The 13,204-nt window shown below is 40.0% G+C and overlaps 1 protein-coding gene across 4 annotated transcripts; it reads left to right on the top strand.

The window, feature by feature from the left end:
- Positions 1 to 220: 220 nt before the first annotated feature.
- Positions 221 to 12,208, top strand: pabpn1 (poly(A) binding protein, nuclear 1). 4 transcript variants are annotated; one of them, XR_008638202.2, is made up of 8 exons: positions 226 to 713; positions 2,166 to 2,274; positions 2,587 to 2,654; positions 2,797 to 2,903; positions 3,667 to 3,754; positions 4,502 to 4,653; positions 10,625 to 10,887; positions 11,520 to 11,659. XR_008638202.2 is itself a non-coding variant. In XM_055181810.2 (7 exons), the coding sequence occupies exons 1-7, from the start codon at positions 579 to 581 to the stop codon at positions 11,713 to 11,715; spliced, it is 855 nt and encodes a 284-aa protein (XP_055037785.1). In that variant the 5' UTR covers positions 221 to 578; the 3' UTR covers positions 11,716 to 12,208. The 4 variants fall into 4 exon arrangements, 3 of the variants coding, with proteins under 3 accessions (XP_055037785.1, XP_055037786.1, XP_055037787.1); XM_055181810.2 differs by lacking the exon at positions 10,625 to 10,887 and having other exon boundaries at positions 221 to 713; positions 11,520 to 12,208; XM_055181811.2 differs by having other exon boundaries at positions 10,625 to 11,662.
- Positions 12,209 to 13,204: the final 996 nt, after the last annotated feature.

Below are 13,204 nucleotides of genomic sequence, written 5' to 3'. Positions count from 1 at the left end.
AGATCTGTGGAATCCACCGTGCATGCGTATCAATCCCATGCCGTTAAAAAGGCGGTCGTTGAGCTGTGAATGACGTTTGTTTTCGTCGAATCAGCGTGGCGGTTGTAAAGTCTACGTACTGAAGGCAAGGAGAAACCTCCAATAGCAGATGTCGATATGGGGGGGGAGGCGTAGCCAAACTACTGAATTGTCCAATCACCTCTCGAGAGTGCGCCTGCAGTGTCCTGAATCCCCGCCCACGGCTTCCATTTCTGTTCTGTAACACACGAGCTCTCGCCAAGAATACACATTTGCTTTTTTGAAATTGTCGTTAAATGTAAATAGAGTTGTAAGGCGGTTGAGAGATACTGACTAACGGGAACCTATTTACGTTTGTTAAGAGAGTAATTTTCATTCGCTGAAGGACACGTTGTAGCTCCGGAAGATACGAGACGGGCTTTTATTCTCATTTTAACTTTAGTGAGCGGCTTTTTCCGCCGTTTTTATTCCCTCCCCTGTCCCTCGCTCGCGCTCCCCCCCGTGAGAGTCGCGGCCTGTAGTACAGCCACGAGGCGCGTCGGACCACCGTGAATCACACGATGGCGGAGTTCGGTAACGGACTGGCAGAGGAGTCTCTGCTGGACTCGGACCCAGGACACTCAGAACTTGAAGACCCGGGCGTCGGCGACGAGGACCCAGGATTAGACGAGGGTGAGGCCTCTATTGAAGATCCGGTAAGTGAAGGACGCACTAACGTTTTATTTTAAAACCCAGGTTTAGTTTTGTACCTAGCGCCAAATTAAAACGCAATGTTTGATCTTGCATTCGCCCCTAAAAGTTTATTTGAAAAATTCTAAACACAAACTCCGGCTATCATGTGAACGTGAAACCAGTTTTGCCAGGTCGGTCTGTCCGCCATTGTGGCTCACGCAGTGCAGTAGAATCAGTGAGTGACATGCGTGGTACTGGCCGCCATGTTGGCGCAACATCGGTTTGGGTTCCTCTGCGCCAGATCTGTCGACCTAGCGGGGAAAAAAAATCTTCATCGCAAAAATGCGAAACGGGAGATGTAAGAGAACGGGGAGAGGGTAGGACAGGCCGCCATTAGCCGCAGCAGTGTGGGTCCATCCGCAGAAAAGCAGACGGCTCACGGTAAACACGCCTCTTTTCTTATTGCTTGTATTACATGTTGACAGCAACTGCTTTTTTGGAGAAAGTCGGGTTAGTAACTGCGTGTGATGAACGCGGGTTGTTGTTGGCCTTTAAAATAGAATAAGCATGCGATTATACGATATCTGTCTTATAAAATGCAATTAATGAACAGATTTAAAACGAATTGTTAACATGAAGGTAAACCGTTAAGTTATAAGTGGGAATCAGCTGTAATAGTTTTACATACTATATGTTCATACACATTTGCATCGCCGTGATTATTTAAATCGATGATTTTTAGTGATCACCCTGTTTTTTGTTGAATAATTTTAAAATTTAGGGATAGATGTGATGTATTGGTTTTACGGGGTGCGGTGCATTGGGGTTGGGCTGGTCCATCCTTTTTCCAATACACACCATACAAGAGCAAGAGTGGGTCATGCAACATAGTGCACGCATGTCCGTCTTTATTTAATTACATAATTATGCCATTTTATAGATCGTGTTTAATCATTAGTTTGTTTACATGCGTTTGGCGTTCCTAATATAATATAATTTATACAAATGCAATGCATAATGTTGTACAAAATAGCTGGATTTAACTGCGTAAAAGACCCCATCACATGCGTACAGTGAGTGTTACTTCAGAGGGGATCGAGACTCTGCCCCGCATTGCAGCACTGCCGAAAATACGTGCGCGTGAACGCACACAAAAAGTGGGTTCGCTCGATCATGTGTGCATGGATGGCATCATGCATAGAGGGTGGCTCTGTCTTTGACATCTACAACTGTGTTGCAAGGGCGTCTAGCTGACTGGACAGTCTGTGTTGAATGGGAATAAATGACAGTTTCAAAGGGCTCTGTGGTTAATCACGTGTGTAAGTGTGTGCACGTGCATGCAGTTTCCATGATCAAATCTCATGCATATCAACACTATCAAGGTTTTCAAAATGATGTCTGCATTTATTGATCTGTCTGTGCTGGATTTGCTTAAACTGTATGTATTATATATGCTTTTTATTTTTTGCTTTTAGGAGCTGGAGGCAATTAAAGCCAGGGTGAGAGAGATGGAGGAGGAGGCAGAAAAACTAAAGGAGCTACAGAACGAGGTGGAAAAACAGATGAACCTCAGTCCTCCACCTTGTAAGTGTGACTGACTGAATGTATGAATGAGGATGGGAGGGAGGGACAAAGAACAAGCAACTTTGGGGAAAATGTGCATGAGTAGTAAAGGAGGATGCTGCAGAACAGACAGTCCTGATAAATGAGGACTGCATTAGAGAAGGAAGAATAACCACAAGCACAGGTTTATATGAGGTCAAGGATATTTTGTCTAGGAAAAAATTACCTATATTTCAGCCACGTAGCTTTGCTGTTACCATGCAGATAATACGGATGTGTTTCAGTTGCAAACATGCGCTTAAAGCCATACATTGTTGAATGATTTCTCTGCAGCCGGCCCAGTCATAATGTCTATTGAAGAGAAGATGGAAGCTGATGGGAGATCTATTTACGTTGGAAACGTATGTTTTTTTATTTTATTCTGGCTGTGTTTGTTAGTCACAAGCTGTATTATTAAATTTTATCTTGCTTTATGTAGTTTCATCCATTGCTTTGTGTTAATAGTAATGCCCTGGTTTTAGATTGATTTTTTTTGTTTTGCAGGTGGATTATGGTGCAACGGCAGAAGAATTGGAGGCACATTTTCATGGCTGTGGCTCTGTAAACCGAGTCACCATCTTGTGTGACAAATTTACAGGACACCCTAAAGGGTAACTAATGCAATACATAACATAGCAGTGGCTGGTATAGATGTCCACAACAGATTTAGATGCAGAAATGCATCATCTGTGCCAATAGATCAAACAATAGTCATTAAAATAATAAATGGTTGGTTGCGAAATTTGAGTATATTAGCAGTGAATGTTTTACACTTTGATATTTCGTAAAACAGTCCTGTATGTGTAATATCACAGTATTTTACAGTTTATTACCCCATGCAATCACAATAAATAGGGTAATAAACTGTATAATAGACCATGATATATTGTTTTAAAGGCAACACCACCGTTTTCCAATATTTTGCTATGTTCTTACATCAACTTAGACAAAGTAATACATCCCTATCTTTTTTCAATCCATGCACTTAATCTTTGTACAGCGCAATGTGAATGTGTTGGCATTTAGCCTAGCCCCATTCATTCCTTAGGATCCAAACAGGGGTTAATTTAGAAGCCACCAAACACTTCCATGTTTTCCCTATTTAAAGACTGTTAAATAAGTAGTTACATGGGTAAGTATGGTGGCACAAAACAAGACGTGGCGATTTAAAAAAAATATTGGATAAAAACTATATTGTAAACACTGTTTTATTTAATTTATGGGTATCAAATTTTTGATTACTAGATATTTGCTTAGTAGTAAGCAGTCTGGTAATCTGTTACCAATATTTAAAAACATTTTCAATACATGCTTTTCTGGTCCTTCTGCATAATTTAACAATCTCATGTGATGGTTTGTTGTCTTCACTTTCAGGTTTGCATATATAGAGTTTGCAGACAAGGAATCTGTTAGGACGGCAATGGCACTGGATGAATCCTTATTCAGAGGAAGGCAGATTAAGGTGAGATAAGGGTTGTGGCAATAGATGATACTATCGTTTATCACTGAAAGCGATTGCCTTCATGACGATAGGTGGCTTGTTTGCCCATGGATGTTTTAAATTATTGTTATGCTCTTATTATCGACCAGTTCGGTCTTCTCATGCGAGTGAGCTTGTAATGCGTTTTTTGTCTTGCAATAACTAGAGAGGTTATGCGCGCAGGGGGTTAGTTGTTCACGTTCCCTTACAATTAAGTAGTTTACAGCAGGCCTGAGCATCAATGACGCGCATCATATTTAAGAAGGTTGTGGTAGTGACTGTGTTACCAGCTGCCCTTAAAGTAAAGCAGCATTTGTTTTTGTCCACCAATTCATTGGCTTGTCGTGGATAAATGAGTAAAAAGTGAGCAAATGAATACCCCTGCTTCTCCGATACTGTCGTGTATTGGCGATTTCACAGGCTGACGATAGGATGATTGCTCTATGGTGAATATCACCCAACACTAGGTGAGATGACACATTGCATGGTTATTTACTAATAGCAATGAAACAAATCTGGGTTTAAATTAAACTTGTTGTGTTTCTTTTCCCTTTAACCACACACATCCATCTTCCTGAAGGTGAACCGCTGAGAATGCAATACGTTTACTGAGTCATAGTGTCAAAAAAATAGATTGAAAGTTTGGCTGAAGTGGTTCATTTTAGAGGGAAAAAAGGATATGTAAACATATATAGAGGATTTCTGTTTAATTTATAACTGTTCTTACAGGTTGGTGCCAAGAGAACGAATCGTCCTGGCATTAGCACCACAGACCGCGGCTTCCCACGGGCCCGCTTCCGCTCACGGGGAGGAAGTTTCTCGTCCCGAGCGCGCTACTACAGTGGCTACACACCCCCCAGAGGTAGAGGACGGGCCTTCAGGTGAGTGCCACTGCAAACTGCACATTTGACATTGACACACAGGTTTCATTTGAACAAAGAGCGCTTATGTCAACGTGTGTAGGTCAGGGGTGCTCCAACTTTGTCATGGAGGACCAGTGTCCTGCAGAGTTTAGTTCCAACTTGCCTCAGCACACCTGCCTGGAAGTTTCTAATATGCTTTGTAATACCTTAATTGGCTGCTTAAGGTGTGTGGTTAGGGTTGTAGCTGGACTCTGCAGAACACTGGCCCTCTAGGACCAAGTTTGGGCACCCCTGGTGTAGGTGGTGGGGGAAAGACACAGGCTGCGTCCGAAAGCTCTAAAATCCTGCCTTCGGAGGCAGCATTCCAAGGCATCAAGAATCCAATTTTTGGATTTACTTCCTGTCTTCAGAGAAACCTTCATCTTGGAAGAAATTAATAAACCATTAAGAAGGTGTCTGGAGCGCAAATTTTGTGTAAAAGTTACATTTTCACTTTTTACACTTTTTGAATGCATTTGTAGTGAGAAATAAGTATTGTTATTTTTAAATGTATGATTAGTTATCACATAGGCGCGCTCTGTTTATGTTACAATCCGAATCTGATACGCTGCCTATGAAGCTGTCCGAATATATTTCGGAAATATGCTGCCTCTGAAGTCATTGCCTTATGAGGCAAGTCAGCTGCCAGACGCAGCCACAATGTGATGATGTGGGAGTAGATAAATTTGTTTATATTTGAAGAGTTTGGATCCAAAACGCAATAAATCCATTTTGCCTAATTTGGGTTAAAATGTGTTTTCTATACCAAGAAAATGACAAGATGAAAACCACTATTTTCTGTTACAAACTTTCACATAGGATCTTTGTTATAATAACAACAAAAATTCAAATCCATAATTAGATTTTTAAAGATTTATTATATAAACCGATTATTTTTTTCCGCAAAATGCAATAAATCCACTTTTTTTTATTCTACAAATCTGTTGAATCAATATTTAAACGTGCAATCATCTTTGCCATTAATCAAAACACTTACTTTGTCATATTAATAAAACTGTCATCGCTGCTGTCATCCTTGGGACGTCGTTGAACTTTTTTGACAGCGATCAGCATTTTTTTGTTGACTTTGTGTTAAATAATGGAAAGTTTTTCATAAGATCCCCTGGGGTCAATGTGTTAGCATGACAGAACGGTCGGGAGAACAAGCAACAGCCGGCATTTTTCCTTCTCTGGAGTGCCTCACGTAAATTATTAGATTTTGATGGCTTAAAGAGCGTTTTGCAGGTAAAATTTTTCAACGAATTTGTGCAATTTGCTTGTTGATAATAAACATTTAAACTGTTATCCATTGTATTTTATGTTCTCCTTTCCCTCACAACGCACTGTATGACGTCACGCTGGGGAGAGAATTGACCAAAGCCGCCTTGAGAGCATTGAGAATGACTATAGAAAGACGAGTAAAGTACAGTTCTGATAGCGCAGATAATAGATAAATACATACATACATACATACATACATACATACATACATAGATATATACATAGATATATACATAGATAGATAGATAGATAAGATAGATAGATAGACAGATAGATAGACAGACAGACAGATGGATAGGCTAGTATAGAGAGATAGGCAGACAGCCAGATAGCATAACGTTAGCATATCTTCGTGTAGAAAGTAAACAAACAATTAACATACTCGTGCATGCTGGCTTGAGGGGGTCCATGATCCTGCCTGAAATGGGTGTAACTTTATGCGATCTTCAGCACAAACGGTTTTGGCAGCATGTCTCTAATCCTGGAAGGTGAGTGAAGCACGTCACGTCTGTTCGCGGGGACCAGCGACCCAAACGCACTCACTTTCTTACAGCCAGTAGCGGAATGGCAATCGAGAGAGTCGGGTAATAGTGATAATAGTTATACATTTCGAGTTATATTAGCAACACCGTCTGGCGGCGTGATGTGCGCCGGTTCCCGCAGCCCGTTGGTCAAACTGTGCAGGCAGCCTCTCTGCTCAATAAAGTATATAAAAGTGCTCAACCTGTTCGGCAGGTCCAAACATGTACAGGATTTATAAAAATACGGTGATCAATGAGCGGTTCCTCCTCAAATGGCTTAGCCTGTCGTGATGTAAAAAGCCGCCGAACGCCTGTTTATTACAGTATGTATGCGGTCGGATCCGAGTATGCTGCAGCTGCTGACTGCTGCTGCATATAAAATGATCGTGTGATTCGTTATAATCGCATAAACAATATAACAAAGCATCCTTTTATTTCACAAAACAATATATTTGAGATATTATTTGATAGACTAGTAAGTGTGGATTAAGGATGTTTAAAAATCTCTAGCCTGGTGGTCAGGACATGAATGGATCAAATCAGCAGATTTGCGAAGTTTTATTTATCTCCACATATATCATAAATAATAATTAGCATGGTAACTTTGCAGTATAACACATTATATATTTCCTACGATGTATATATGATTTCCAAATTATATACGCAAGTATTAAACAGCAATAAATGTCTCATCTATCTCTATGGCTCTGGCTGAGTCTTTCTCCACTTCTCCCCAACGTGACGTCATCGCAGAATTGCGTTAAAAAAAACGTTAATAGCAAAAACGTAAAAAAAGTGGTCTTTAAGACCATTTTTGAGACATTTTAAAAATTATACACATATCTTGAGTGATTTATGTACCCATTAATCGACAGTGGTGGTTAACCTGCAACATACACTTTAATGTTTCTTCCCCGCCACCACAGGTTTATCAATGCCATCAAAATTACTATTTTGTTTTTGCGCTGCCATCATTGTTTATAATGCATGGAATGGTGTGCTGTGATTGGTTAAGTGGATTTATTGCATTTTGCAGAGAAGGAAGACTGGCATTTGTCACGGTTTGGAAAAACAGAGGAAAGATGACAAATATCGGATTTTGCGTAAATGAAGAATATACTTTTTAATACTGACCAGATAAAATACTGCAGCAGTTTATCGCGTTTTGGAACCAATCTCTTTATTTTATTAGCAATAAATGTTGCAAAGGTTTTGACGATATAAAATACCTGCTCTGTGTTTACATATAATTGTAGACGAGTAGGACTTGTGAACCACAGAATACATAGTACAAATTTGAGGATGTGAAATTTCACAATTTTGCAAATTACGATATTTAGTCATTACGTGTAGATGAGAGAGTGGTCATGCACATCATTTAAAGGTAATATGTAAATAATTTTCTTTTTATATTAATTTGATTTTGGTTCATTTTGTGTATTTACCTTAAAGTATTTCTGGAGTGTACAACAGATCAGTTTGTGTTTTGCACAACATGCATTTGCTTAAAAAACAAAGTTTTTTTCTCTGTTGCTTTATTAGTTTTGTTTATTTCCTCATTTTTCTTCAATTATATTTTCTTGTTTTTTTTTGCTTGTTATCTTTAAAGTTTTTTTGTGGCCCTCCTAAATACTTCTTAACCATTAAGTGTAGTTTAAAAATCTTCCTGCCCCTGTTTTATGCCTCTGTGTATGAGATGGGTTTCTACACTGCTCTTTGTAGTGTGCACTCTCTCTATAGACTCCTCTGCATCGTCATGTTACAAAGGAAAACTGAGGAAGAATTACCCAACCCATTAAACACGTGCATAGTCATTGTCATCATCTCCATTGTCCTGCAGTGTATGATGCTGAGCATAAAATGATCTTTTGCACCCAATATGAATTCAGTTACCTGCTTCCAAATGTTAAGGTGTTTAGGTTGTGTCTCATTAAAGGAAGATACCTACCTAGAAAGGATCATAGCAGTGCAGACAAGTATGTAGGACCCTGTCCCTGTACATGGGTATTTTCAAAACTGTAGCTTTTTCTATGCGGTTTGGCTGTTCATCCACACGCACAAGCAGTATTAGATGACTGAAACAAACTTTTATGAAAACTCCTGCTGGGGTGAAGATTTTCAGAAACTCTGGTTCCATCGTTGACGTGTAGCCAGTAAACCAGGAGTTTTTTTTTTGTGACGTCGTCGTTCGTGCTGAGGGATATATTGTGTTTGGTTTGACATGCTCTTGACAGTGCTTCATACCGGGTTTTTGCGTGTTCGTGGGAAACACTGCCTTAAAATTACTATATACTAAACCCACTGGTTCCTAATGCCCACAGCACTGCACTTTTTTTGTGACACCCCGTTCAGATCAGGAAGCTCAGAAACTTTGAATCGAAGAATCTGCTAAATAATAACCGGTCATTGCTGATTTCCTACTAGATGGGCAACTTAAAATGTTTGGAGACACGGTTTTGTTTCTGACTAAGTGTTTTGCAGGGTTTCCTGCAGAAAATTTGTTAGTTAAGGTGATAGGGTTGTGTGGGTGGCAATCAAAGGGGCGGGGCGTACGGGTCATGATGAAAATATTTTTATTTAAAACACTCAAATAAAACTAAATTTTGAAGAAGCTATGACGGAAAATGAACACATACTAGATTATTAATGAATTAAATGTTAGTTATCCTCCAGACAATGACGGACCATGTCTTTTTATCTCGGCCATGTGGCGCGCGTGCCCACTCGCGGTGTGAAGCGCGTCCACGTTATTCTCCGAGATGCACTTGACGGCCTTTTGTGCAGCAAAAATTTTTTTGGACGACCAAGTTAAGGTGGGAGGGTTTCCCAGCTTAGGTGGGCCGCCTGAACTGAAAAGTGCTGCGGGAAACCCTGGTTTTGGTTCTTTCTGGGTGAAATTGTTGCAGATGCCTGGGTAGTAATCGACAGCTACATAGTGTGATATGAGTTTGGGTTGCTGGTAAGGTTTTTGGGAGGCAAATTAGAGAAGTCAAGCTAATTTTAAATTTTTAACTATGGATTTTATCTTTGCCTTGTTTTTGTTATCTTGGACATTAGTTTGTTTAGAAAGTTTTGTTGACTTTGTGGATCGCCTTGTTTTAGACGTGGTGCAATGCTTTTGGATTAGTTTATTTTAAAACAAATTTGTAATCTCTAGATTCAGTGTGTCTTATATTTAATGCAGAGGTGTATTAGATCTCTTTCCAGTTGTTTATTTCGATCATAGTACCAGCATTCTGCAGAAGGATCTGCTTTATTGCATTTGAACAACAGTCATGCAACTGATTAAGATTGACGTCAAGCTCAGCTCAGAACAATGCATGCATGTGCATTTGTTTTTCATTAGACGCGTTTGGTCTAAAAAGGTCACTTTGGTTTATTTTCCCTCCCCCTTGCATAAATAACAATGTGTTCACTTCCAGAATGGAGGGTTCATTCCTGCAGCCTGAAATTGACCATATTAGTATCTAATCAGAAATATGCAGCAGATTGTGTGCCATAAAGCGCACAAGCTCCTCCTGGAGTAGGTTTGTGTGAATGATGTGCGGTGATGGAGCGTCAATGGCTGCTTGAATGGATGCCCATGCATATATTGATGTGTATATGTGTATGTCTGCTCTGTGGCCAAGTCCATCTGTGGAGACGGCAGTGTGCGCTAAATGTGCTTGCATGTTTGAGGGTTCATGTCCCCACAATCTCTCCCTTACAGAGACCTCAGGAGCCGCCCTTACAGAGAAAGAGAGAAAGAGGGAGAGACTGCTTTCACAATCCCTTACACTGGACACTAGATCCATATAAATGCACACACATTTTGCTGTTGGATCATCTTCCTCAGCTTCCCTTTATATTAAATTGTATTCTGCACTATATATATTTGTTGCATTAATCCCTATTTCAGTCTCGTAGAGGAGGGGTATACATTGCATTTTATACCTTGAATATGTGTATACCTGAAACATGAGTGAAAATTCTTTTTATGTATTACCCTTTATCCTGTCCTCAAAGTTTTAAAGCCCGTTAAGCACATCGAAATGCCTATTTTACACGCACACACACACACACACAAGGATCGTACCCCAAAATTGGTGTCCGTCTTCTTAAACCAACCACAAAAAAGAACTCACCCTCTTTTTCTCTCTCTTTTCCAGGGGCCGAGGGCGAACAACATCGTGGTACTCCCCTTACTAATACCTCCCTACCCCCTATGAATCCCCCTTAAACTATCACCCCATGTCCCTATAGAAATGAATAAAGACCCCTCTCAAAAAAGGAAGGAAAAAAAGAAGAAAAAAAGACAAAATGTAACAAAAAGAAAAAAGTCCATCTCCTGGAAAGACAGACAGACTGACTGGCCGCAGTGTGCGATTGTGTGTGCGATGCGTGCGTGTGAGGAGGTGTTGCGATCACCCTGGTAAGGTACAATATGGCCATCGGGGAGATTTGGTGGCATTTGTTTAAATTTGAGAAGATGATGTAATCTCAGGCTGCAGATGTGTGTCCTTTTGTCTGGCTGTGATTTTCTTTCACCAAACAGCCCCCTTCAAGTTTGCACTCAAGATAGGCAAACAGAAAAAAATGTCAACTTTTTTTTAATTATTGTATCGTGAATATGTGACTTAGCAAGAATGTTGATGTTTTCACTTAAGTTGTTCACTATTTGAGAATCATTTTCTATTTTGTCTGTGCTCTCTGGAATCCCTTCCCCCAGCACTGGTTTCTTTCCTGTTCATCCCTCGCTCGGATTACCTTTTCCACCTGCGGTATTCCGACAGCGGATTACAGTTCGCCATTGTTTTTAAGTTGTATTGTTCTTGAACCATCTTTCACATCATACGACTATTGTACGATGGCATGGCTCTTGAGATCTGTTTTTGGTTTTGTTTTTTGTTTTGTTTTTTTTGCTATTTTACAAACTTTCTTTCCCTGTCTCATGCTGCCATACGCCATTCCCGTTCATCTTTATCTTATTCTGAACCTAATGCTTCCCCACCCCCCTCTCTCTTGCTCTCTCTTTGTATATTAGACCACTTCTTGTCGTTTCAGGTTTCAAGACCAGTGGAGGCTGACTACCCCTCCTCCCGTGGCCGCAGCACCCCCTACTGTCTCGGCGGCGTCTCTGTCTCTATCTGCTCCCGCTATGCACACTCACCCGATCCTCTCTGTTTGGGGGGGTGGGACTGGGGGACAGGGTGACCACCGGCCCACTGCGGGAGGCATTTATTACAATAACAAGCGCTGAGCTTTAGTAACATTATGATTATACTGAGATGCACCAGGCCCATGTTCTCACACACACACACACACACACGGAGAGCGCATACACCTCACACATTCACCACACAAATTTATGAATTCATGAAGGCAGAGCCATGATAGAGCAATGGCTGCTTAACTTGCGAGTGAGTGAGAGAGGCAGGACCAGAAAGACGTTGAAGGGGAGGGTTCTTCTAGGGCCTTGTCTTTCTCAGCGCACAGTGCAGTTAGGGCCCGATGGAGCACTAAGGCGTGGGCTGCAGGTATCAGTTACTTACGGAGGGGTACAGAGCTTTTATTTCAGGGGGAGGGAGGGAGGGGGTTTGTGCTGAGAGGTTTTGTCGTTTCGGTTTCTTGTTTTTCTTTTTCAGATGGGGAAGTGGGTGTGGAAGGGAAAAGATGTTTTCCTTTTTTATTTTATTTTTAACCCATGAGTCTGTAATTAGAAAAAAAATAAAAAGACATTGTGTAAAAAGTTATTGAAGTGTCTTGTTTTTGTTAGGGTTAATATGGGGTTTAGCAGTGCTTGATGTGGGGGGGGGGGGTTACGGTGCTCTCTTGCGCACCTTGAATTGCTGGTACACTGTGTGCGTGTGCAAGTCAGATGTAGAAGATTGGCAGTTTGGGAATTCATTTATTACAATTAATTGTACATTTATTTTATTTGTAATCTCTTACACTGAAACACACTCATCATTACAGAAGATACAATTTTTTTTAAATTTATCAAATCAAGTTATCATGTTTATCAAGATTCGTGAAGGTATTGGGGTCAGCTGCCACTGGCATGTTATTAACATTACCGTCTGAGGTAATAGCAGCGGTAACTAGTGCTGTCACGGTTGTGAAATTTGGTGTACGGTTAATTGTCTAAGAAATTGTGACAATTATGACGATTAATTGTCTGTTTTATTGGTTTGACATTTAATTGTCGTTTTTGTTGTTGGTTCAAGAAATAATTTTCACACATTGTTGTGATAATTTAAATTAAATCTTTTTAATGTTTACCTGGCAGTAAATATTAATTCACATAACAAATGTTTAAATGAATATATCTTTCAAAAACTGAAAATTTTTCATTTTCAATTTTTCAAGAAATAAACACAATAAAATGCAATCAAAATAAACTGACTATACCTGAGGGCTATTTCATAAAACTAGATTACAGAATAAGCCAGGCTTATTTTGTTAAGTCTGGCTTATTGCCGGTGGATTTTGTTTCATAAAACAAACTTGAACTAGTTCAACCCCGGTTACTATGGAAACTTATGCTTGCAAACTAGCCTGGTCCGGAGCAGGCTAACTGTCAGGCTAAGCCTCAGTTGTTGCTTAACTAGACTTCCACTGACACTGAAATGTAAATGCAATGATATTACAGTTGACTCTTTTACATTTTATTTGACTTTATTAACCACTATTAAGCTAACAATTAAAGAAAATCAACTTATATATTAAATTTGATAAATTTTGTTACA

Source organism: Misgurnus anguillicaudatus, chromosome 25 (genome assembly GCF_027580225.2).
Source record: "Misgurnus anguillicaudatus chromosome 25, ASM2758022v2, whole genome shotgun sequence".
NCBI classification, from domain to species: domain Eukaryota; kingdom Metazoa; phylum Chordata; class Actinopteri; order Cypriniformes; family Cobitidae; genus Misgurnus; species Misgurnus anguillicaudatus.
The sequence above is the reverse complement of the archived record's forward strand: the minus strand, read 5'-3'. Positions and strand labels throughout refer to the sequence as shown.

What these genes read in the sequence shown, in the direction of transcription:
- pabpn1 (XM_055181810.2), top strand. Translation starts at nt 579, where the DNA reads ATGGCGGAGTTCGGTAACGGACTGGCAGAGGAGTCTCTGCTGGACTCG. An exon ending in AGGCCTCTATTGAAGATCCG is followed by an intron (nt 714 to 2,165) that starts GTAAGTGAAGGA and finishes TTTTGCTTTTAG; the next exon opens with GAGCTGGAGGCAATTAAAGC. An exon ending in TTTACAGGACACCCTAAAGG is followed by an intron (nt 2,904 to 3,666) that starts GTAACTAATGCA and finishes CTTCACTTTCAG; the next exon opens with GTTTGCATATATAGAGTTTG.